Source organism: Rhamphochromis longiceps, linkage group LG12, assembly GCF_057381845.1.
Source record: "Rhamphochromis longiceps isolate RC_006_pf linkage group LG12, R_longiceps_female_GT1.1, whole genome shotgun sequence".
Classification (NCBI taxonomy): Eukaryota; Metazoa; Chordata; class Actinopteri; order Cichliformes; family Cichlidae; genus Rhamphochromis; species Rhamphochromis longiceps.
The window spans coordinates 25,264,891-25,289,242 of NC_140568.1; the positions used below are offsets into that span (position 1 = coordinate 25,264,891).

At 41.3% G+C, this 24,352-nt stretch overlaps 2 protein-coding genes across 2 annotated transcripts; both read right to left on the reverse strand.

Moving 5' to 3' along the window:
• Positions 1–16,207: 16,207 nt before the first annotated feature.
• On the reverse strand, positions 16,208–18,275 carry LOC146657316 (arrestin domain-containing protein 3-like). Its single transcript, XM_085424446.1, has 6 exons — positions 17,857–18,275; positions 17,695–17,755; positions 17,419–17,590; positions 17,217–17,304; positions 16,872–17,128; positions 16,208–16,410 (listed from the first exon to the last, which is right to left on the reverse strand). The coding sequence occupies exons 1-6, from the start codon at positions 18,110–18,112 to the stop codon at positions 16,279–16,281; spliced, it is 966 nt and encodes a 321-aa protein (XP_085280572.1). The 5' UTR covers positions 18,113–18,275; the 3' UTR covers positions 16,208–16,278.
• Positions 18,276–19,175: 900 nt separating this feature from the next.
• On the reverse strand, positions 19,176–22,172 carry LOC146657317 (arrestin domain-containing protein 3-like). The gene is made up of 6 exons (XM_085426942.1): positions 21,513–22,172; positions 21,362–21,422; positions 21,133–21,274; positions 20,924–21,014; positions 20,306–20,565; positions 19,176–19,809 (listed from the first exon to the last, which is right to left on the reverse strand). Exons 1-6 carry the CDS (start codon positions 21,769–21,771, stop codon positions 19,552–19,554), a joined length of 1,071 nt encoding a protein of 356 aa, XP_085283068.1. The 5' UTR covers positions 21,772–22,172; the 3' UTR covers positions 19,176–19,551.
• Between the last annotated feature and the right edge of the window lie 2,180 nt (positions 22,173–24,352).

A 24,352-nucleotide genomic window follows, 5' to 3' on the forward strand; every position in this document is an offset into this window, starting at 1 on the left:
AAAGAAAATGGAGCATCTGATACACAAAGTGATTCACAAAGAAAACAATGGGATCCTCGATTCATCCGCTTCTTAAGAAGCACTTAATAGTGCTAAAAATACCTTTAGCCACAGATGCAACAAGGATAACTGAATGAATGAAGATAACTGAACCCTATCAGTTTCAGAAACATGTTTTATACATTATTACTGTTCAGACTGACACTTAAAAAACTGTTTATTAAATCAGGAAGTCTGACTTGACAAGTTAACCCTGCTGACGTCTACAATCATTCTTAGATTAAAGCTGTAAAGAAAAGTAGCGAATACTACTTAATACTACCTAATAACCCTACTATTTATACTTACAGAGTTCAACCATGGAAGGGCTATCCTGACCCCCACCAGTAACAACCTACAACTGGGCAACAGGCAGCCTTCTATGCCAACCATGGCAAATTAGCCAAAACAAACTAGAGAAGATAACAGTCAAAACAGGTGAGAGACTTTTACACCCTCAAATCAACTTTGTACTGAAGTTAACACTCATACATGCGATTGATTGCACAAAATATGGACCAAAGTACCTAAACATGGAAACCCGTGGCCTGAAGATGTTGATTCCATAATAGGTCAATTCATAGATTAAGAGTGTTTCCCAATACTTTTGTCCATATAGTGTACATTTACACTTTCTTTTTAACCCCGTGGTGATCAGTTACATTCATGCGACTAACAATATCTCTTCATCTTACAGGATGAGCAGCAGATCAAGCCCCTGGAGGTCAGAATCACACGCAAATCATTAAAATATTCACGAAATAACAGAATAGTTAAGTTAAATAGTTAGTTGTCATGTGCAGGTTTATGCTTTTTAATGTGCAAAGATTTTCTTAAAGTACGGAGCCCAACTAAATGTGCGTGGAAAACATATCCACTGTTCTCTAAAACAGGATACAGTTTATTCTGAATCACTAACAAATACCTCTTTGTTACAGAGAACTATGGAGATCTTATATTCCAAAATGTCCTTTGTCTATGAGATTATTTTGTTCCATATTGTTTGGAAATGTTTTTCTCTTTTATTCCAGTTGCTGCTGAGTCTCCTCATCGTCATTATTTTTCTCTGTCCATGGGTGTGACTGGTATGTGATGCAATGACGAAAGTGCTGTGCGAAGAGCAAAATTTGCAGTAAGATGGTTGATCACAACAAGCCGCAGTGGCCTTTAAGATATATAATATTTTGCAAGACTGCACATGTCAAACATATGCTCAGTGTTTTGTCTTTTCTAGTCAGATAACAAAGATTCCCTCATTTTTGTGATCATTGAGAGATCAGTTCATATCCAGGAACATTTTTCTTTTTAAACTTGCGTGTTCTCTCAAATAGAAATAGACAGGACAAAAAGACAAGCTTTCTCATGTGGGAACGGAGACTGGGAGAGCTACACAGGCTCCTCTGTCCCCTCCTGTTCTCAGACATGAGTCAGGCTGAGAGAGGGTTGTCTCATAGTAACAGGCCTCCCTGCACTTAGCTTTGACTCCACAACAGCAACAACAAGCGGATAAATATGAGTCTTTATTTTACTCATACATGTTTAAAGACCAGAAACGTCTTTTCTGGGTTAATCTGTGGTTAACAATCAATTTCTTTCAAGTGTATGCTCTCCTCTTAGTCATCTTAGCTGAAGAAAGGTGATCAAAACAAACTGATAACAGATGTTTGAACTGGGCCCGCTTGATTCACCAACTCAGTTTCTAAGAATGACTTGAAAAGCAACATATATCATGGTGTTATCTCTCTGTTATAGAGGCAGTGCTCAACAGTGCCACTGATATTTATCCATTGACTGTTTTTACATTTAATTCTCAAAGTACATGGTGAAAAATGTCACTTATGCTTTACAGATCGCACAGGTGTTTAACCCAAACACGTGCAGAGGGGTGATAGCTCGCTCACTGTGAAATATTTTCTTTTTCCTTTTTTTGTTTGGAGAAGTCATGAGAATGTTTGGACTGACATTCACGAGTCTGTTTATAGGTCATTTCCTTTCAGAGAACCAGGTCCTCTTCATCTTAAGGCACCGGTCTTCAAAAGTCCGGCTGTATACCCTGCCAACCTTTTTTCACAGTGTTACCTCACTTTATCAGACTCAACTCATCATTCTCAGCCACTTAGGACCACTGCTAGTACAATTATTATGTATTAAGAATGATACACATGGCTCTTTATCATCAAGTACAGCAGCTGTGGTCAAACTAAGGATTTGGCAACACTGATGAGTACCTAAAGATATGACTTGAGGGAAGACGTTGTGGTTGTACAGCAGGATTACAGACTTTTGTAGACTTTGGAGTGTCCTTTTCTTGCACACTCATCGCCCCATGCGGCCCCTTGTTTTGTGACCCGAAGTCTTCATCAAGGGCTGGTAACAAGGTCCATATGTGGTCACTTCCTCCCTCTGCTCCCCGAATGTGAGAAGTCTGTATTAACGAGGGACCAGGCTCCATTGAGTAACTCCTAAAAGGAAGAAGAAAAGCACAAGCAGAGAAGTTAAGGTGTCCAATAACTTTCTCTGACGCTGAGATGCACACGAAGCAGCTGATCTGGAACTTTTTTGCTCCCCGTCAGAGACTGTGCAAGCAATCACTGGCGTCTGTTGAGGCTGAACACAACCAGGGATGTAAAGCTGAAAGAAACAAGTTATCCACATCTCTGTAACAATTGAAATTTTAATGGCTTTTAAAAGCGATAACAGTTTGAGACTGCACCTACACCAAGTGAAGTCTTGAACCTCTTTAGTTTCTGTGAAATATTAGTGTCTCAAATGACAGATCTCAACCTGAAATCATAGGACTTTGCATAACTGTAGATCAATATACTCATGGCAGTTGTTAACCTTGCCGGCTTTCAAAATCATATAGGGCTGCACTCAAGCTTCTAGTGAAGTCTTTTTTTTTTTTTTGCTATGCAGAAATGCTCTTTGCAAAAGATGTGACACAAAGGCCCCCGATGCACATTGATTGTGTCATGTGGATCCAGCGGTGAGAAATGAATTTGTCATAGGGATGAATGTGCTGCTACTAAATTAAAGGTGAACGCTTTCCTTCGAAAGCATTCGCCAGATTTTAACAGCTTTTTTGAATTGCTCGCCATCTGTTTATTACTTACTGCATGAGACCTCATATGATTTTGCAATACAGGCCAGACGGGAGAGATATATGAAAAATATGGAAAAGGAGGCAAGAAAAAAACAGCCAGTTGAGACCAACTTATCCAAGAGCCTTGACTTTGTGTTGCTTTGCATTGTGAATGATGTGAGCAGCAATCTGACAGTGATATCAATCCATTATTTGTTACTTACAGGACTGAAAAATAATGGTGTACAACACACATCATGCATTTGTTTGTATTTTTTCCCATCGAGACCATTTGGATCTAATTAAAAACAACATGAAAACCGTTCTTTTCATCTGGGAGACTTGGATGCAAGAGAATGATTTACTGCTAATAATAAAATCAGAGGAGAGTATCCCACTGAAAGGGATAAGCCAATGATCATTCATACAGAACATTAATTACAAATCAGATCAATAGTGATGTTCACTTTCCCATGAATGCAGACAAAGGACGCTGTGAGTTATTGACATATGTTAGAGGATTAACAACACATTCTTCAAAAGCATTGTTTGTTTATTACAGTGTGAAACGTTTTCCGGTCATTCTCTGCATGTAGCAGACAAAACACTTCCACAATCCCCAAATGTGCCATATTTTGTGGTCTCTGGTGCGTCACTGTGGCAATCTGTCCCCACGTGTTTTGTCACATGACAGTAACACAACGACACCCATATGCAAGGCCAATGGTGGACGGCAAAGGGGATTCCCTTAATACTAGACCATGCTTTGAAACTTTGAAACACTTAAAAAGGATACAATTATTCTACACAGTTCGGTAATTACCAAAAGAGGACAACTGATGGCTATTAAAGTAATAATCATGAGAATAAAAGTTAAAATTCAAGTTTTCCTCACTAGACATCACATATTCTGCAGTCTGTTGAAGAAATTATTAGGAATTCCTTATTTTGCTAAAGTGCAGTGCATATGACATCTGTTGACAACGCTCATTTGTCCCATAGGCAGTATAAAAGATGGGCGTAGCCTCTGTGATTTCACCCACTGGTGAACAAAGCTCCGTTATGAAGCCTTGAGTTGAGTTTTTGCCATAGCCATCTTGGTGTTTTGAAACTGGTGAGGGGTGGATCTGACTGAGAAAACAAGGACACCACATACTCACATTGCCTATTGACTTGTGATTGACAAATTGTTAGACAATGAGCATATTCTGGATAAACTCTTAGAATGATCATCCATCTGTCCATTTATTCAATTCAATTCAATTCAACTCAGTTTTATTTATATAGCGCCAAATCACAGCAACTGTCAACTGTGATTTATCAGTCCAGGCTGGGTCACTGGGGCAGCAGTATAAGCAGAGAGGCCCTGTCTCTTTCTACCAACTCATCTGGGGGAATACTGAGGCATAATCTCTCCAGCATGTCCTATAAGTGGGCGTTCCCAGAACACCTCACCCAGGAGGCATCCTAATCAAATGTCAGATGAGCAATGTCACTCCACCCTTTTCCTGCTGAGAACACTAGCTTTGGACAAACCCTGGTGCTCATTTTCGCTGCAGACTGCTCAGGTGCAAGCTGGAGTTCACTAACTGATGAAGCCAAGAAAACTACGTCATCCACAAAAAGCAGAGACAAGATCCTGAGTCCATCAAGGTGGAAGCCTTCCACCACTTGTCTCCGCCTTGAAATCAGTGACAAACCTGTGGCAGCTAAATACCTCATAAACACAGGTCAGACACCCCATACTCCCAAAGCACCTCAAACAGGATCCCCTAAAGAACACAGTCAAATACCTTCTTCAAGTCCATAAAGCACATGTAGACTGGTTGATAAATGGCAAATGAACTGGTTTTTATGTAGTGCTTTTCTACTTTTCTTGAGCATTCAAAGCGATTTATACAACACGCCTCATTAACCCATTTGTACACATTCATGCATTCTTGAGTTTAAACATTGAAAACAGTGCTTGTATGAATGTGTGTGATAATGAGAGTTAGTACCTTCAAACTCTGCTTTCTATCTAACATTCACACATATTTACACTCTGATGGACGCATCAGAGAGCAACTTGGGGTTTGGTATCTTGCTTAAGGATACACTGGCATGCAAAGTGGAGCAGTCAGAGATCGAACCACCAGCCTACTGATTAGTAAATGACCTGATCTACTTCCTGAACTAGAGTCACCCCAAACTCTCACACTTTGGGCAAACATCCATACACACGAACAAGATAAAGAGCTGGTCCAGTGTTCCATGACCAGGATGAAAACCTCACACCTCATTATTCCTCCTGAATATTAGGTACAAATAATAGATTTGTGAAAGATCAAAACTTATTAAAAGAACTTCAAGTACTCAATATGACAGTTATGACCTGAAACTAGTGTCTAAACTGATTAAGTCATCAGGGGACACATTTAATGAGGTCACAGAGCAAGAAAATCAAGAACCAGATTACTATACAACTGGAAGTCTTTGTGCAGCCAGAGTAGTAGCCCACTGCTGGCCATAAAAAAGAATGCAGGTTCATGGCACTTTCATTTGTGAAACATGAAAGCTGGAAGTCTATCCTTTATACCAGGTATGGGCAATTAATTTTTCCAAAGGCCTAAATGAGAACCTGAGGCTGCTGTCGAGGTTCTGCACTAATAAGCTGAACTCAGTTCTGCTCAATATTCTTTTAATTTCTTCAAAAGCTAGTTAGTATGGACATCCACAACAGTCCCAGTTTCTTGTGTGGCCCCTTGGGAACATTAATTGCCCACGTCTGTTTTATCCTGCCTGTTCTTTCTTCTGACCGGCTGTGTGCAGCCCTGATTTTTGTGGGTTGGCCTATACTTATGAGCAGCTGCCTAAACTAAAAGGTTGGTATAAACCCAATAAAGATGTGCTTAACAGTGGTGTCTGATATTTAACTGTGCGTCCATCCATGATACAGAGAAGATTGACTCATAGAAGTAGGGTCTGGTATTTAAAACATTTTACATTTGCAGTCATCAGGAAATTAAGCTTAGCTAAATTGCCTCAGCTTCCTACAGAACACACTGTGGTTCCCCTTTTAAAATGAAGGTCAGTAAAATGGTGACCATAACACACAAAGAATGAATTATGGGAGTAAATGAATGAATTTAAGGAATAAGTAAGACACAGATTTTTTTTTTCCTAAGACCTGAACTTGCAGAAGCGCTAACTGTGCAAAAGGCAGAGCCAAGGCCTCAACGATGAGGTCTGTGAGTCCTACTCGAGTACAAAAGGCATAATGAGGAACACATGGTGTATGCACTAAGAGCCAAGTGAGAACTTAGGTGAGTAATACACAGAGACTTCTTATTCCACTGGTCTGTTAAGAGAGCTTTGCACACAAAGAGAGCATAAAACATGATGCTGAGTATAATTACGTTTGTTTCATTTCCCTCAGTATTCTGTCTGTTTCCTCCATCTAGTGGCCAAAGCATATAAAGTTCTCCAGTAGCTTTAACTACTTTGTAAAATAACCTGTTGCCCAACTTGGAGATTTTTTCATCTGTTTTGAAGAGCAAGATAACATGTTATTGTTTTTTTTGTTTTTTTGCATTGATATTTTTGTATATGCACAAAAACTTATCTGTAATAGAGCAGTGTGCCAGTTTTTTCACTGTCATAATTTAATTACTCCTCATTATAATTGCTATATTCATTCTGAGATCCAGTATCAATGCAAGTATATCTAAGAGGAAAGTCACGTGAAGACTGTTGGGCTCAAAGCACACTGGATTTTTCACATTACTGCACTCTGACTAGACCAAAATAAAGCCTCTGTGTGCTTCACCGCAAAGATTTGCTCGGCCATAATAAGATAAATATAATAAAATTAACATTTGATCGTGAAATTATTATTATTATTATTTTAAAGACTTTAACTTTGTCAGACTGCTCATGTGATCACTGCTCTCTATCCAACACAAGAGGGCAGTGTTTTCCCTTTGCCTAAAGGGAGGGGACAATCAGGTGAATATTTCTCAAGGTCAAAATTACACATCATGGAGCGTTTGGGCAGGTAACTGGGTCATCTAAAGGTTCAGCAAAACGCTAAAAACCATTTCATTATGTAGCAACACTTTAGTAAAGAGTCCATAATATAGCAAAGCTGTCCTAAAAAGACAGCTTAGCTTACATTAATAGCACTACAGCTCATCAGTTTCCCCAGTTATGTCAAACATCAGCTCATCAAATCATCTGATAGTCTGCTTACTAAAAAATCCACTGTTTATGATTTGCTTTCGTAATTCTAATCACATCAGCTGAGACTGAGGGTGCTTCTGGCAGTGCAAGGAGATGTGTGATTAACAAGCCCCTCAGTGACAAGCATTACATACACATAAGCAAAGCAGACACTATACCAAAATGACAGAGAAAAAAGGCCGCCTGTCTAAAGCGGGAGCTGCAGTGGTTGCACCATTTGCTCACATGCAACCAGATGCATGCACACACACAGACACACACACTCAAAAACCATCTCTGAACTCATCCACAGGAAATGGATCTGAGCAGTGGAGGAGCTGAGTTTGCCGCACAGGCACACACGCGCATACACACACACACAGAACGCCTGCACCCCCATTGGTTGACGTCTCTCCACCCCACCGCAGGAGTCTCTGAGGGGTCTGCTGCAGTACTCTGCTCCAGGGGCCTGGAAACGCTGGAGTGAGCCATTTTTTCCCCCTCTCTACTTCTATTTTTGGGCTGGATATCGAAGGTCCACAGCCTCCCTCATTTTCCACTGTTTTCCAGAATACTGGTTCCCAGTGTGCACTGTTCGTATGGCATTCAGTTCCTTCTCTGCAGATAAAAACAGCAGGCCTCTAGCTCAGAGAGGCAATATGATACCACTGAGACAACAATAATTTGTGCAATAAGCTAGTGAGGAAGGACGCATAAATCGTGCCTCTGCTGCAGGGCCCAGGGGCAGCAACCCAGTGCTCAGCCAGCCATGTAGACTCAGGCCACAGCTAAAAGAATTTGGGAAGGACCCTTCCTGCAGCCCACACCCTCCCCCACCCTAACAAAAAGAAAGGATTTAACCAGTCCTCAGTCAAACGAAAAAGAAACAAGTTTTATTATTTCAAGTCAAAGCCAAATGTCTTATTTTACATTTTCTGCTGTCTGTTGTGGGAAAGTGACCCTCAGTAATATGCTGTTTATGTGTAATTAATATAACTATATAACTAGTACAATGTAGCGAATACTTTATTTAATGCAGAGTAGCATACAGAAATGTCAAAAGCATCCTTGTTTAACCCTAGATCACATATTACAATGGCCATTTTGAGCTTCCAAGTGTTACACCAATGAAGGAAAACCCCATAAAACATAAACAACAACAGTAATCATAAAAGGGTTGTTTATTCTGATAATAATAACTGCAAGTATAGCTGCAGTTCACGACTAGAGCTCAGCTGTTGCACTGATCTGTTCATAATGGGACTGAAGAGTTAACTTATACTGGCAAATGTCACAGGCTCTTAGAAAGTGCTTGGCAGAGTCATGAGTGTATAGTGTGTAAACACGGGAAATCCTAATTGAAATGGCACAGTTAAAGGAAAATAAAAGGGCCAGCATCTCACGGGTTTGCAGCCACTACCTGCAGGGGGAATCAATCTCATCAAGCAAAGATCTCCAACCTCAGTCTGAGAGTAAAACACAAGAGTATCTGCCCACATTCATAAAATAGAGGGAGGTCCCTAATTCCACAATAGCCTATAGGGCTTCAGATTCATGTAAGAACCTGTCAGAGGGAAGAAGCATGTTTATGAATGAACAAACTGCTTCTCTGCCCGAGTTCATTGTGGTGTCTGTTTGGCATGGGGATGGATAAGAAGTCCTGCACTTTAAAACTGCTGTGTGTGGTTTTTTTATGCATTTAGTTGTCACAGTTGCAAACATTAGGGAAAAAAACTAAACTTAATAAACTTGTGAAAAAACAAAGGTAGAAATGTTTGGGGGGAAATTCAGAGTTTGTAATCTGTTTGCAGGATCCACAATGTTTTACAGCTGTTTGGTGTGACAGCTGATTGACAGCGTGTGATTTTGATGTTGTTGTTGTTTTTTGTTTTTTAAAGCAGTGGTTTCTGTTATCTCCGCGGCCTCAGAAATGGGTATCCGGCTTATTGATGGTGGGGAATGCCAGCGGGCATTAGAACAGCAAGCGGCCATCTGCCAGCCTAGCGAACTAGCAACCCCACCAGCTGCAGTCGCAAAACGCCCTACAAAGCAGGACATGCATGCAGCTTCTGACGTCTGCGGCCACACTGCGCTACAAAGCCCAGAAAAACCAGGAGCGGAAACAATGAGAATCAAGCTTATAGACGCCGCATAGGTCCACCGCTGGCAAGTTTTTTTTGAGGGAAGAGGCTGCTGTTAAGTGCACATCAGTTCATTTCGGATGGCCGGTTTGCGCGAATATTTTTCCACAGTGAAAAAATCTACATAAAAAGACTCATGCAGGGGCACTTTAATACCCCGACATGGCGACGGCAAGAAAAGGGAGAGAGCTTTTTACTATTTTGGAAACTAGCGCGGACACAGAAAGTACAGCGGCGTGCGACAGCCAAGACTCTCCGCTTAACCTTTCGGCCGATGTGAAGTGGTTTGAGATTCCGTACAGAAAGCCAGACTCGGACGAGGAAGACGAACTGCGGGAGGAAGAGGAAGAGGAGGACGGCGGCGGCGAGGGGGAGAATGGATTCACGAGCACAGCAGCAGCCGCGGCGGCGGAGACTGCAGACGCGGCCAGCTTCATCGCAGGAGGAGGCTGCAACATAATTTTAGTCACAGGCAGCAATGGGCTCAAGCACGACGAGGAGGAGTATGCAGAGGACTGCTATTATTCTACCTCCACTAACTGCTCTGACACCACCTCGAACGATTCGGATATTGATTTCTCCGATTTGGAGGAGGAGGAGGAGCGCAGGAGTTTTTTCAGCTTTGAAGATGATTTGGATGAAGACTGCACTTCTCCCGACTTCTGGGGCGAGCCTGACCAGGTAATTTCAATCGAGCCCTTCTCCGCTGTCAGTGGCCCTCAGCACTCGCTGGGGGACGATGCTGACACCCGTGACTATTTCCGGATACTCTTCCCAGATTCTCTTTTTGAACACATGGTAGAACAAACAAACAATTACGCCCTCTATCGGCAAAGGAGGAGCGGAAAATCAGACCCCCACTGGCACCCAACTGATGTTAGGGAGATGAAAGCTTATGTGGGGCTGAATATTCTTATGGGCATCAATCAGCTTCCAGACACCGGCATGTACTGGGCCAGTGATATTTTCATCGGCAATGCGGGCTTTAAAAAGACAATGACGGCGAGGCGCTTTGAGAAACTCACCCAGTATCTCCAGCTGTGCGACCGTGAGTCAGAGCCCGTGCGTGGGGAGCGTGGATATGATGGCCTCTTCAAAATCAGGCCTCTCCTTGATGTGGTGGAGAACACCATGTGGGACGCGTACGTGCCCAATCGTTGTTTGACCATAGACAAGTGTGCCATTGTCACCAAGGGACGTTTCTCCCCCACCCAGTACATGTCCTCCAAGCCCCTCAGGAAGGGGCTGACAGTGTGGATGCTGTGTGACTCTCGCTCAGGCTACTGTCATCGAGCCAAGATCTACGTAGGCCGGCCCAGTGAAGACGAGGCAGCAGCCTGCCTCGGTTACAGAGTGGTAACCTCTTTAGTGCGCGGCCTGGAGGGTCAGTACCACCATCTCTTCATGGACAGCTTCTTCACCTCTGTGCCCCTCCTCCAGAGGCTGCTGAGAGACGGACAGTATGCCTGTGGGCCCACTCAGCCCGGGCGCAAAGGTTACCCAGAGGTCCTCCGCCCACGAAACGTCGGAAAGCTGTCCCAGGGCGAGTTCTACCAATGCCAGCGTGGCAACCTGGTTGCTACTGTGACAAGGGACGCCAAGGTGGTCAGCTGCCTGTCCACCAACTCCGCTCCAGGAATTGTGGGCATCAGTCCAGGCCGGCAGCAGCACGAGGCAGACAGAGATGGTGAGAATGACAGCATAGACAGCTCAGGTTTGTCTTTTGGCGTGCCCCGACCTCTGCCCTTGCTCTTGTACCAGGAGAACATGAGGGGCGTGGACCTGTGTGACCAGCTGAGGGAGTGCTACCAGGTTGGCAGGCCGTGCAAGAAGTGGTGGCGCTACTTCCTGTGGTTCTATGTCAACCTGTGCATCGTCAATGCATACATCATCCTGAGGGAGAGCCGGGGGGGCGCGCCACCAGCGGGCTTCAACGGCAAGCAGTTCACCCAACGTCACTTCCGTGTTCGCCTGGCACAGCAGCTGATTGGAGACTACCAAGGGGCGAGGGGCATGGAGCGGGCAGCACGCAAGAGACACGCAGATTCACCCATAGAGTATGGACATCGCCTAGAGCGCATGTCGGAGCGCTCGCGCCGCTGCAGGAACTGCACCAACAAGGGACTGCGACATGAAAGCGTGTTCGGCTGCAAGATATGCAATGTCCACCTATGCAGGGGAGGGTGCTTCTCTGAGTTTCATAAATAGAAATGAACTGTTTTTGTTTTGTTTTTATATCCTTTGTGTAATCAAACAACTTGTGTCAAGGGATTTTTTTAGAACAGTAAAAACTATTTGTAATTCCAAAGGTTACCACTACAAGTGCACAATATAGTCACACTTTATGTAGAGCTAGTTTTAGTTTTAGGAGTATTATTGCACGTATAATAGAGAAAAATAATAAGAGAAACTGTAGATTATTTGAATTAGTATAGAATGTTTTGGCAACTTGCCTTCTGTAACACTGACAGAATTGCCTTGTGTCACTTTTTTATACATTTAAAATATGTTAAGGATTTTATATTTAAAAAAAAAGAAGAAGAAGAAGAAATCAAACTTTTCTGCACTTACAGAAAGAAAGATCAGAAAATGTTTACAGTGGGAAGTTTATCTTTCTCCTTTTCCAAAATAAAAACTTCATTTTAATGCACTTAACAAACGCAGTTCTTTGTTCCCGTGGCCCTGAAAGCATTATTCATATTCTAAGGAGAAACAATGAAATGTGAGCTTTAATGAACATGCGCTCCTTTAAAAACAGGTTCAGCTTTGGTTGCCCCCTCTTCCTTCACTCATGAAAATCTGTGTGTGTCTCTGGCCGTTCAAGGGGACGCAGCTTGGAGCAATTAGAGAGTAGAAAAAGCCCCTCAGTAGTCTCCAGCCAATGGACCCAGTGATGCCATTTCTTTCTCCAACCACACTAGAGACACAGAGCCATCTGTGGCCCTATTACACTCAGTCCAAACCCAAAGAGTGGTACTTGTCACTGACACGAATGGAAAATGGAAGAAAGGCAGCAGAGACGCACATTTCTACAGAAGCTTTGCTGATGGATCGATTAGAGTTTGAATCGTGTAAAGCAGCTTGTGCACAATTAGTGAAATGAGTGTGCGCAGAATCAAATCTGCTCCCGAAGAAGCGGGACCGGTTAGATTGAGAAATATTCAGATTTAATATGTATTTACGTAAGATTTTCTGCACACTTTGCTGTCTGCTGGCAAGCTAAAAGCCTGTACGTAGGCAGAAATAGGCCGCTTGAGCAGGTCAGACTCCCCGTCTCCCGTGTCTCTCCTTCTGAAGTCTCTCTCCTTCCTTTCTCTCTCTCTCTCTCTCTCCCTCTCCCTCTCCCCAGGCGCTGCTGTGCCATCCTACACATTCATGCACCCTCCCTTCCTCTTCACTCCTCTCTCTCTCTCTCTCTCTCTCTCTCGCACTCCCTCAGCCGTTCCCCAGCTGGGAGAGGGTTAGTCAACTGGACGCCCATCCCGCTGATCTGCGGGAGCCCCATGGGGAGTTGCCATGGCAACCGTGGCCGATGAAGACAGGGAGTCGCCGGCAGGCTCACATGGTTGTCATGGTACTCACTCTGGCTACGGAGGTGGGAGGTGCCACAGGCCACACCTCCCTCTACCCTGTCTCCAAAACCCAGGAAAGGCTGCGGCGTGTGTTGAGTGTCTGCGTGTGTGTGTGTGTGTGTGTGTGTGTGTGTGTGTGTGTGTGTGTGTGTGTGTGTGTGTGTGTGTGTGTGTGTGGAGAGAGCTGGCTGGCTGCCAAGCCTGCACTGTACATGGAGCCAGACTGGTTACCAGGCAGGCTCTGCTACAGAGCAGCCAAGACCATGAGTGCAGCCAAAAAACTGAACCAAACTGCTGCCCTGTAGAGACGCCTTCATGCAGGTGTTCCCGGAATTAGAGGAATCTGTCACACACTCATTCCCAACCATACTGACAGCTTGTATGCTGGTATACTGAAGAACATGGCCTACACTGTCGCTGCTTTTTGCAGATATCTCCATGCAGGCGGGGGAGGCAGAATTAGCTTGATTTGTCTGTGTTTGACCACACTCCAGATTTCTATTGTATTCAACCGTAAACCATTTAGATCCTGTAATTTCCTCCTTCTTTCCAGCTTGCATTGACATACGTCAACCGCTGCCAGTCTTCCTGTGCCCACATAGTCATTGTACTGTCAAAGTATCACAGTTACTTACAATAATTGATATACTAAAAGCCATTTGTGACATATATCATTTTATGTTTCCACTCAAATGTTAATAGTCTTCCTAACACACTCAAGTCACACACGCTGACAAGTCAGCTGCAACAGATGTGGGTTGAAATATGATTTTTAATTTTCCAATTACATAAATAGCAGTGCGGTGGGCAGGCAGGCCAGAACATTAGAATCAGTGCAGGTCACGCTCATGTTTTTGTATTATTAATGCTGAGATCTTTTCTGTCATTTTTTTCCCTCTGTTTTGTGGGCTGACTGTGAAATCGTGAAGCCCTGTTTGTGCTGAGTCAGAACCAGACACTGCTCTCTCTCTCCCACTACCTCTCTTTCTCTCCCTGTGGGTAGGTGGGTGTGCTGTATGTGGTCCCGCAATAGTCAAATGTTTCTAGGATGAATCTCAACCATAAAATGCTCAGCTCTCAACATGTTGTTCCTTCCTAGGCAAGGAAAGATGTCTGAGTCTCTGTCAGGAACATGGGCCTGGTTTCACTTAAGAACCGCTGGTTGGGTAACACATGTTCTGTTAGAATCATGAATGTGCCTTTGTTAAATACTTTCCTCTGTTGCAAAACGAGTCCACGGACAACGACGAGCTTGAGAAAGCCCTACCATCTGATTCTCAGCTCCTTCTGAGTCACTGTGTCTCGCCGCCGCTGCGCTGTGTAAATGTTCTACACAAGACGGAGGGAGATTTTGAGATAAGGAATTATGTAATTATGCAGTTTCTCATATATAAGTTTGTTTTAAAGAACTAGTTTAGACCAGATCAAAATTCTGATTATTTCATACAACTACGTCAGGAAGAATCTTACTCTACTGTACAAGAACTGTGGTTAGGTACTTAACCTACAATGTGTGTCCATTTAATGGTACTTTGTACTTCACAATTATGCACAGAGATATGTGAAGTTTGTTCTTTTTGATTGGATGGGTGTAGAGGTCTGTTGCCTATTTAACAAAGACTGTATGTTGATAATACAACAGATGATTAGTATTTAAAGCAGCAGTTACCAAATTTTTTTTGAATTGTGACTCTTTTTAAAATCAAGATCTGACTGAGGTGCAGAATTTAACAGAAGTATTGCATTAACTGTCCAGGAATTACAGGCTTTTTTGTTTTGTTTTGGGGGGTTTGCATCGTTTTCCATTTTCAGAGGCTCAAAGGTTATTGAACAATTGCCTGACATTTGGATTTATGGCCAGTTAGTGCTTTAAGTTAAATTAAACTGCCATAGTAAATTTGATCATTTTCAATATGAGGTCTAAGAAATGTCAATGAAAGTAAAGGTGGCCATTATTAGGCTGAAAATAAACCCATCAGAGTGACAACAAAAACTTTAGGAGGGGACAAATCCACAGAAAACACCTAAGTGGATGATCACAGATTTTTTTTCATTGGCCCTTTCCTTGTGTTTTGTGTGCTACAGCATCATTGTACTGGTGTTTTCTTAAGTTCGAGTGCATTTGACCTTTCAGGGCTGCTGTAAAAAAAACACAAAGAAACCCTTCACAACATCTATCAAAATGCAGAGCACTCTAAAGTATCTAGGCGTACCATTGCCAGAGTCTACAATCAAGAGACACCTTAATGAATGTGAATTCAGAGGGTTTACAGCATAAAACTCACCACTAGTTATACTCAATAACAGAAAGGCTAGATTAGACAAAAAACATCTAAAAGAACCTAAAACAGATTAAATAGAAATGATCTTCTACCAGAATGATGGGAAGAGGAAAGGAGCTCAGCTCGTGACTTAAAGCATACCACATCATGCTTCAAACACGGTGGAGGCGTGGGAATGTATAGCTGCCAATGCCAGCTAGCGTTTACTGATGATATGACTGCTGATGAAAGTAGCAGGGCTATACTCTCGTTACCCAGAGCATATGCAAAAGCAACCCAGGAGCTTATCGAGGCAAAGAAATGGGATATCCTTCAAAGGTCAAGTCAGTCACCTGATCCCAACCCAATAAAGCAGCTTTTCATTTATTGAAGACAAAACTGAAAGCAGAGAGATTCACAGACAAGCAGCAGCTGCCAGCGTCTGCAGTAAAGGCCTAACAGTGGATGCCAAGGTTGTCACTGACTGCACAGGATTTAAAACAAGTATTAAAAATAATCCTTTTAATTATTTAATATTATTAAATATTATCTCAGTCTGTCCAGTTACTAAAAAAACGAGGGCTTTGTGAAAACCCCTGAATTACAGTCTGCACTTCAGTCAGATCTTGATTGTTCGATTTAAAATCCCCCGTGATGGTGTACAGAGGTATATTTAATAAACATCCGGCTTTGTTCATAAACTTATGGACCTAACTGCCTGATTCGGAAAATTAAAAATCAAACAATGTGGAGCTGTGTGTAGTGAAAGACACATTTCCCTCTAAATTTATCTTACTATAAATAAATAAAAATCTTTTTCTACTCTCTAATGTGGCCCACATCTCCACCTAGTGGACACTTGGGAAGTTGCCCACTTGAGGTAGTTCAAACATCCACTTATTTAAACTCGTGTTTTTATTTTCAGTCCTGATATTCATTTCAAAGAACATGCAAGCCACTTCCTGGTGATCTAACACATCCTTCTAACTAGGAAGCTTTCTAAACCAGATGGACCTCTTTTTCGTCTTTTTCTCATGTGGTTTTGGTGAACCCAGCAGGATGACCAGAGGGAGTTTGATTACAGGCTCTCTTGACAGAGGGACATCAAGGGTAACCTGTACAAATAAAATAAAGATACTTTGATTACTTACATTCTTTTTAAGTTGTGTCTGATTTTGCCTTTAATCAAAATCTACTTCTTCTGTAGACTAGATTGTATAATGCACTCTGTGTCTCCACCACAGGACCAGTGTTTACTGAAAGCACTGGCTTAAATCTGTTTGAGCGGATGGCATGGAACAGGTTGGACTGCAATGTGACGCTTTATGTGGTCTCATCAGTGTGTGGACAAGCCATGAGGAAATCTCCCCTTTCCTCCCTCTCACACTTCCTGTCCCCAGTATGCAGCCACTGTGCAGTGCTGTTACCGCTGTGCAAATGTATCCCAAAAAACCTCAGATCTCATTTGACTTATTGTCTCAGTGTTACACTGTTTCATCTTAAAATACGGTATTATTCTGTAATGTAACCTGGTGTAAGGCCATATCATTATACTGTCTTTAAACACAGTCTGTACCTTGAGTCTGTACTCCAGCTTCATCATGCAGCAGTTGAAGAAGGTAGGAGGGAGCTGCGGAGGGATACAAAGAACTTTGGTGGTGGTCTGACTGGTTTCAGCCGGAACAGGCTCTCCTGTCCCAAACAGGATGTCATTTGTGTGCACTTTCCTCTTTGACTCAGCAACAAAGGTCTGCTTCTCACACAGGTAGAATTTGGGTATTACTGCATGTGCTGAATCATTGAGCACTTCCACAGAGACTCCCACTGCCTCACCTGTGTATGTTTAGAAAAAAAACCCCACATTATTTATGTCTCAGTTAACAAAATTTAGGAAAATATATTCTGTGAGACATCGGTTTACCTTGCTTTAATCCCATTTTTTCTGAGGTAACATTCATAGTCACCTTTCCAGAGCCATAAAATGAAATCCTAGTTGCGTGTTGTTGCTCCTAGTATAATAATAATAATAAAAAAGGCAATGAAATAAGTCATGACACATTTAGGAGAGCTGAAGTTGAGCTCAGTCCAAAAAGAAAAAAGTTTGTTTTTTTTTTGTCTTTTACCTGAAGTCCAATGATAATCATTTCTGATTTGGAGGCAAAGGGGAACTCAGACTTGGTCCAAAAAGGAAACTCCGTCTTGGTTTTGTGTACAAGCCAAATCGACTGAGTAAGCTGTGCCCGCAAACTGTATGTGATCCTGCCCCATTTCCCTTCATAAGATGAAGGCATGTCTCTGAAAGAACCCAGAGGGAAATGATTTCATTCAAACATATGGAAAGAAAGTGTTTACATAATATAGATTTATTATTAGAGATCATGTTAGAGGGGAACACATACACATCTGGAATTACAAAGTTGAATGAATACACATTCCTCCCAGGGCTGATGGTTACCGAACCTTATAAAAAGAAACACTTTATGTTACCTGTATGTTCGTCAGTATTTATAACAGCAATTATATATCTCTCAGCTCAGAAACTTTACTGGGACAATACTAACCATCTCCCTTTTTATCTTGAAGAATAATGTGTTCAAAATAAAAGTATTTCTTCTTGTTGCTGTGGGCCACAATATCCTCTCCTTCTTTTTCATGCCAAGTTACCTTAGCCTTCCCTTTGGCTTTGACCGAAAAACACTGCACTTTGATTTCCTTGCTGATCACCACTATCACATTTCCAGAGAGGATGTCCCCAGGGGAGAAGGTGCCTTGTTCGTTCACCTTGTTGAATTCCACAAAGAGATGCTTGACGGTCATTAGAAGGATATATCAAACCGTCTTCTTATGGAGTGAAAGTGAGAGAATCCTCATTTGGTTGAAATTAAATCCCAACAATTTACTGCAAGCAGGTTTGACTTGATCCGCTGGGATGGAGTCTTTCCTTGACGAATAAGGATGCCAGTAAGGCAGGCGTATTCAGTGGAGCAGTGGACCTTCTTCAGAAGCTGTATCTGCGTCACACAGTATCATGTGATCAAGCCTGCAGGTGTTGCTTTCACAAAGGTAACTCTAGCCTCTACCTGTGTCACTGGTGATGGTATCGTATTGTATTACTTAATGATCAAGCTAAGTGATGAAAAATTGGTGTAGAAAATTCAAACAACAGATTTCTGAGGGCAACATGATGTCACTTTTGTGTTGATTTTTATCAAATGACTGTTTTTTTAATGTTCTAATATGACGTTAAAGGTGAAAGATTTTTAATGTGTTTGAATACTGAGTCACAATAAAATTAATTTAACCTTATTCTAACCATAAAAGGTACATAAGATGGAAACTTTGTTTTGAATTAAGTGTTAGAGAGTGAAAGTCTGAAAACAGAGACCAATCCAACTTGTTCAGTGTGTCATACTGCATTTGATATACAGTGTTTAAGCAATAAAACTTAAAAAATTAATAATTAAAGGTTTTAGCACAACTTTGTGTGACTCAGTTTAGTTAAAAAGTGCTGAAATACACTGAATCATTCACCTGACAGCCAAAGTGCAGAACTGAAATTCACACAGAAGAACTTGAAAACTACCTCAACATCTGAATTAATATTGAATGCCCATATTCTTTAAATCACAGGAAGACTTGGAATATCTATCTTAAATGTCTAAACTCAAGAATCTCAAATGAAAAAACGGAATATTTTCAGTTTGTAGTTTTACAGTTTACAGTAAGTGTTATTATGGCTTGGTTCGGCATAAGTCTGCATGAAATTAGTATAAGTCAACATAATGTCCTGTGAGCTTGGTGTGTGTGTGTGTGTGTGTGTGTGTGTGTGTGTGTGTGTGTGTGTGTGTGTGTGTGTGTGTGTGTGTGTGTGTGTGTGTGTGTGTGAGAAAGAGCCAAACTGGCATCAAATGACCAGGTAAAAGAGTTTTAAATCTTTAAGTGTTTTGTGGGTTTTATTTTAATACTAACTGCATTTTAGTGGGGAGATAATCTACACAGACTAAACACAGAGACAGTAGATTACATTAGATCAGTTGAAATGTGGAAGAATTCTCCACAGACAGGTAAATGGTTTCACTTCTAATCATACATAATTTTCCAAGACTGTAACTCTGGTCAAAATACTTTTTGAACCATGAGGGTCCCAAGGACTCTCTCAAATAATGGGGTCTTTCCTGCTGTTGAAACAAGCTCCTCACTGGAAATACAATATATCATTATGGGTCTGTTAGAAGGTACACTTTGATCCACACAGTTCAAAAAGTTAACATCTCAATGCCATCATCATCGAGAGTGGTAGTGGGGTACGTCGCATGTGCTCCGTAGGGAGGTGGAAGATCTCCACACTGGGGTGGTGTTTGCTGGGGTGTAGTTCCCCAGGCTGGATTTTCTGGGTTCCTAAAAGTGTCAAATCCAATGCCAGCAGAAGGATGTGGTTGTTTCACAACCGCAGGCATGATAACTATAGGAAGTTTGAGCTTTGGATCAATGGAACATTTGATTTTCATTTGGACCTGTGAAAACAAAATAACACACAAACAGTATTGTTTAGCTTTGTTTGTTTGTTTCAATGAATGTAGATGTTGATTCGCATGATTAGGAAGTATTTATATCAGCAGGCCTTTGTTGTTGCCCTGTTTTGTCACTAGAGGGCTCCCGTGCTTTAATCCAAGTTTCTCACTCTTTGTCTTTTTCCCTATTAGTGTTTGCACTTGCCTCTTAATGAGTGCTTTTCTTCCTTTATATGGAAGTACTTTAGTTCCTTTGAGTACTTAGATCCTTTGTTGTATTTCCTTTTGTGAACGTTAAAAAGAAGAAAAGCAGTTTTCCAAAAAAATGATTTGTTACAGTTACCTGTGACAGAAAAGAGGTGCCACTAACCAACTAGCAGCCCAAATAAAACAACCAAAATAAAACAAAGACAAGCCATCCAAGCTTCCTACCATTAGTTATATTACTTAAGCAGTACTCAAGTACACAAACAAAAGGACAGCTCTACAAGTTGTTTACCTTCAGCATGTACTCCAGGTTGATGATGTGGCTGTTCAAGATGGAGGGGGGTAGGTCTCCAGGGATGGTGATCACCTTGGTCACAGTTTTTCTGCCAGAAGATGCTTCAACAGCCTCAGCCTTATCCTTAAGGATGTCGTGTGTGTAAACTGTCCTGTGGCCCTGGGCAAAGAAACTGTGTTTCTGATACAGTTTGAATTTGGGCTTCACTGTGCGACTCGAGTTGTTGTTGATTTCAACTGTGACCACGAGAGCTTCGCCTGTAAAGTACAGAAAGTTATCCTGTATAAATCACTGCCAAGCACAGAAAGACATTTCCTTACATCTACATAATATCTAACTTCCTTTCACTAATCAAAGGATCAGTGCCACAGAAACACCCCTCACTGAATCATGCACACTGGTTTCCTGTTTACAAGCACTTTAAGTAGCTGAGAGCTGGGATGAAATAAAGCAGTATTTTTAAATGATGGGAAGTATCATTTAAAAATACTGCTTTATCTGAAGAGTGAAAGCGCTTGACTCAACCAAACTTATAGTCACTTTCCAAAAAATAAAAATAAGGGAGAGGGCAGAAACTGAATACTGAAAGGCAGTAAGCCAAGTAAAGATAATTACCTTGCATGTATCCCATCTGAGTGGTATGAACATCTACTGAAACCTTTCCAGAGCCCAAAACAGATTTATCCTTATGAGTATACTGAGGTTCCTAAAAAGCAGACCCCCACATTATAAATGTGCTTTAAGGTAATGATCTCGTCTGCCTGAACACTATCAGTTATGAAATTAAATGATTGCTTTTTTTTTTAGGATTAATGATTTCTTACCAGAAGTCCAGGAATGCCCATGTCTGCCTTGGACACAAAAGTGAAGTGAGCCTTGGTTTTTCTTGTAATTGATTGTGTCAGCTCTGCTTTCACCTTATGAACAATTTTTCCACGGGCTCTTTTATAGGTTGATGGCAGTATTCTGTAAAATACAATACAAAAACATTCAAATGACCCACAAAGAAGCAGAATGGAAATCTAAACCTCTGATTAAGACAAGAAGAGGTACCCATCAGGAATCCTGAACGAAAAAGGATACACGTGTCTTCCTTTTCCAATGACTTCAGTGCCTGGAAAAGAAGTAGGTGTTGTTTTGAACAGTCTGTTAAACAAGGAACAGTGTATCACATGTCAGCAACTGTGTTAATTCAATACATCACCATCGCGTCTTGATTCTCTCAAGATATCTTGTTTGATGTCATAATATGTCTCAGTAGCCCAGTAATCGCGGTAATCATTCTCTCCGTAATTCTCAGTCCAGCGTACCTTCGCTCTCCCTTGTCCTCTAAAAATCAGCGATTGGATTTTGGTTTCACCAGACACCTCCACAATGATTCTTCCATTAATCATATCTCCATTCGTGAAGGTGTTTTTGCTGTTGATGGCATCGTATTCGATTGAGAATCTTGTAATGGTCATTTTCAGATGGCAAAAAGTGGGATAAAAAAATTCTGTTGCAAAAACCAAGAGAAAACTCAGGCCAGTTGTGCCCAGCACAGCCACTCTCTGCCGGTTATATCTGCTTTCAAGTATACAAATAATGTGAAACCAGTTTTTCTTGTATCATACACCCTCCCAAAGCAGTGCCACTAAAAGATTTTCAGCTATGGAAACTTAACGGGGTTTAACATGAGATTACATTATGAATGATTTGAGACACACTCTCTGGATAACCAGCATGGTCTCTTCACAACCACATATTGGGGCAGCGAAAAATACCACCTTGTTTCTCTTTATTTATTTTTTATTGTAGGTGTGACTGCCACATGCTGGCTGCATCACATGATATATTTCACCACACCTACAGTAAATTTTCCACTTGATGCAGATTACATGCCATGATGTTAAAACTCTTTGAAATCCTAAGCAGAGGTGATGAGAAGTAACCTTAACAATAGACCCCGTTTTTCAGAGAGATGACAAAAGGGCCTTTTGGGGGGGGGGGAGCATGCTGCTGTTCTCACGGCCCCTGATTCCCAAGGCTTGGGAGATAAGTTTCCACATATTTTGATAGCAAAAATTTGGGGGAAGTTCCCCAAAAAGGATTAACAAATTCTTGTTTGGAGGACATTACTATTAAATAAAACAGTAAAAGTATCACTAACAACACTATAATATTCACAGTAGGTTTAGAAATAATATTATATGAACAGTATCAACTTTTCCTGGGGAAACACGTTCTAAGTAAGTTAGTGTTAATAAGTGTTAATGACCCCTCTTACCAGATTAATTTTGTCTTAATAGTCAAAATTAATCTGGAAACACTGGCAAAACCTAAAACATACCAGGAAAAAAATGTTGCGGTCAATATTTTGATGGCCCCATGAACTGAAAGCAATTAACTCAAAGTAAAAGATGTCTAGTTATGTCAGCTTCATGTTTTGTGGTATATCTTGAAAAATTACTAAAATCCAAAGACCACCCCAAAGACGTTTATTTCGTTAAAAAAGTTTATTATCATACAGAGCTTTATTTCAAAGATACCAAAAAAACAAAACAAAAAAGTGCATTATATGTCACCTGCAGGCTTGATATTGTAATGCTGTTAACCAGTGAATGGAAAATATTTTACTCTTTACTTTTCAGAAAGGGATCCTGGGATCGGAGAGCACGGGATGGAACATAAAGGTGCAAAAGATCAGAGAGGTATGAAGGTGGCAATCCATTTAAAGCTTTGTAGGTGAGCAGCAGGACCTTAAAATCTGCTCAAACCTGACAAGATAGCCAATGAAGGGATTTCAGTACAGCGTAATGCACTCAAATTTTCCAGTTTTAGTTCAAATGCGAGGCGCTGTATTTTGCACCATCTGTAAACCTCTAAAACTTTTCTTTGGTAGCCCAGAAAAGAGATTGTTACAATGATCAATACGTGAAGACACAAATGCATGGAGAAGAACCTCTGCAGTCTTGCTTGATAAAACTTGTCTGATTTTGGCTATGTTCCTTAAATAATAAAAGGTGGTCTTTGTTGTCTCTCTTACATGAGACTCAAAGGAGAGCACTGTGTCAAACCACACGCCCAAGTTTTTTACCTTCAATTTTCAAGATTAAATTTTGGGACATGTATTGAAATTTTTGTGGTCCAGTGACCATCAACTCTATCTTATCAGTATTAAGAAGCAGGAAGTTATCCGATTACCAGCCCCTAATTGCAGATAGACACGATTCTAATTTAGACATGTCAGCACAATTTCCAATGGTTAAAGGAACATAAAGGTGCAGGTTGTCAGCGTAACAATGAAAAGTTACATTAAAAGAACGTAAAAGAACACCAAGAGGCAGCAGATACAGGGAAAACAGCAATGGGCCAAGTACAGAGCCCTGAGGGACCCCATGCCCCACTGCACAGGTCTCGGAGAGATCATTTTTAAAACTAACAGTCTGAGATCTCCCAGACAGATAAGATCTCAGCCATGATAAAACATTTCCTGTAACTCCAATAAAATGTTCAAGCCTATCCGATAAAATACAGTGATCCACAGTGTCAAATGCAGCACTTAGATCTAGTAGTACTAAAACTGAAGTGCGATCACTGTCTGCATTTACCAACAGACTGTTTGCCACTTTGATTAAAGCTGTTTCTGTGGAGTGATTTGGTCTAAAAGCAGACTGAAATGGTTCAAACAGATTGTTTGTTGAAAGATGATCAGTGAGCTGCTTAAAAACAACTTTTTCAAAGACCTTAGACAAAAAAGAAAAATGTGAGATGGGTCTATAGTTTGCAACTAAGTCAACATCCAGTCCAGGCTTTTTCAAGATTGGCACTACCACAGCAGATTTAAAACATTCAGGGAAGACTCCGGTCATCAATGAAGTATTTAAAAGAAACAGAATGTAGGGTCCTAATACTGACCACAGTTCCATTATAAGTACTGTTATACATTTTCTGCTTTCTGGAACACGTAGACACTTAAGATATGAAGTGTTTAATTAAAAAAAACAACAACAAAAAGAAACAATCAGGAGTGGATACTCCTATATGAGGCAGTTAAACACACAC

Coding starts and splice junctions, on each gene's coding strand:
- LOC146657317 (XM_085426942.1), bottom strand. CDS start 21,771: ATGACCATTACAAGATTCTCAATCGAATACGATGCCATCAACAGCAAA. Junction 21,275..21,361: donor TCGTTCAGGATTCCTGATGG/GTACCTCTTCTT, acceptor TGTATTTTACAG/AATACTGCCATCAACCTATA. Junction 20,566..20,923: donor TCAGATGGGATACATGCAAG/GTAATTATCTTT, acceptor TGTACTTTACAG/GCGAAGCTCTCGTGGTCACA.
- LOC146657316 (XM_085424446.1), bottom strand. CDS start 18,112: ATGACCGTCAAGCATCTCTTTGTGGAATTCAACAAGGTGAACGAACAA. Junction 17,591..17,694: donor AACTTTGTAATTCCAGATGT/GTATGTGTTCCC, acceptor GGGTTCTTTCAG/AGACATGCCTTCATCTTATG. Junction 17,129..17,216: donor AAAAATGGGATTAAAGCAAG/GTAAACCGATGT, acceptor AAACATACACAG/GTGAGGCAGTGGGAGTCTCT.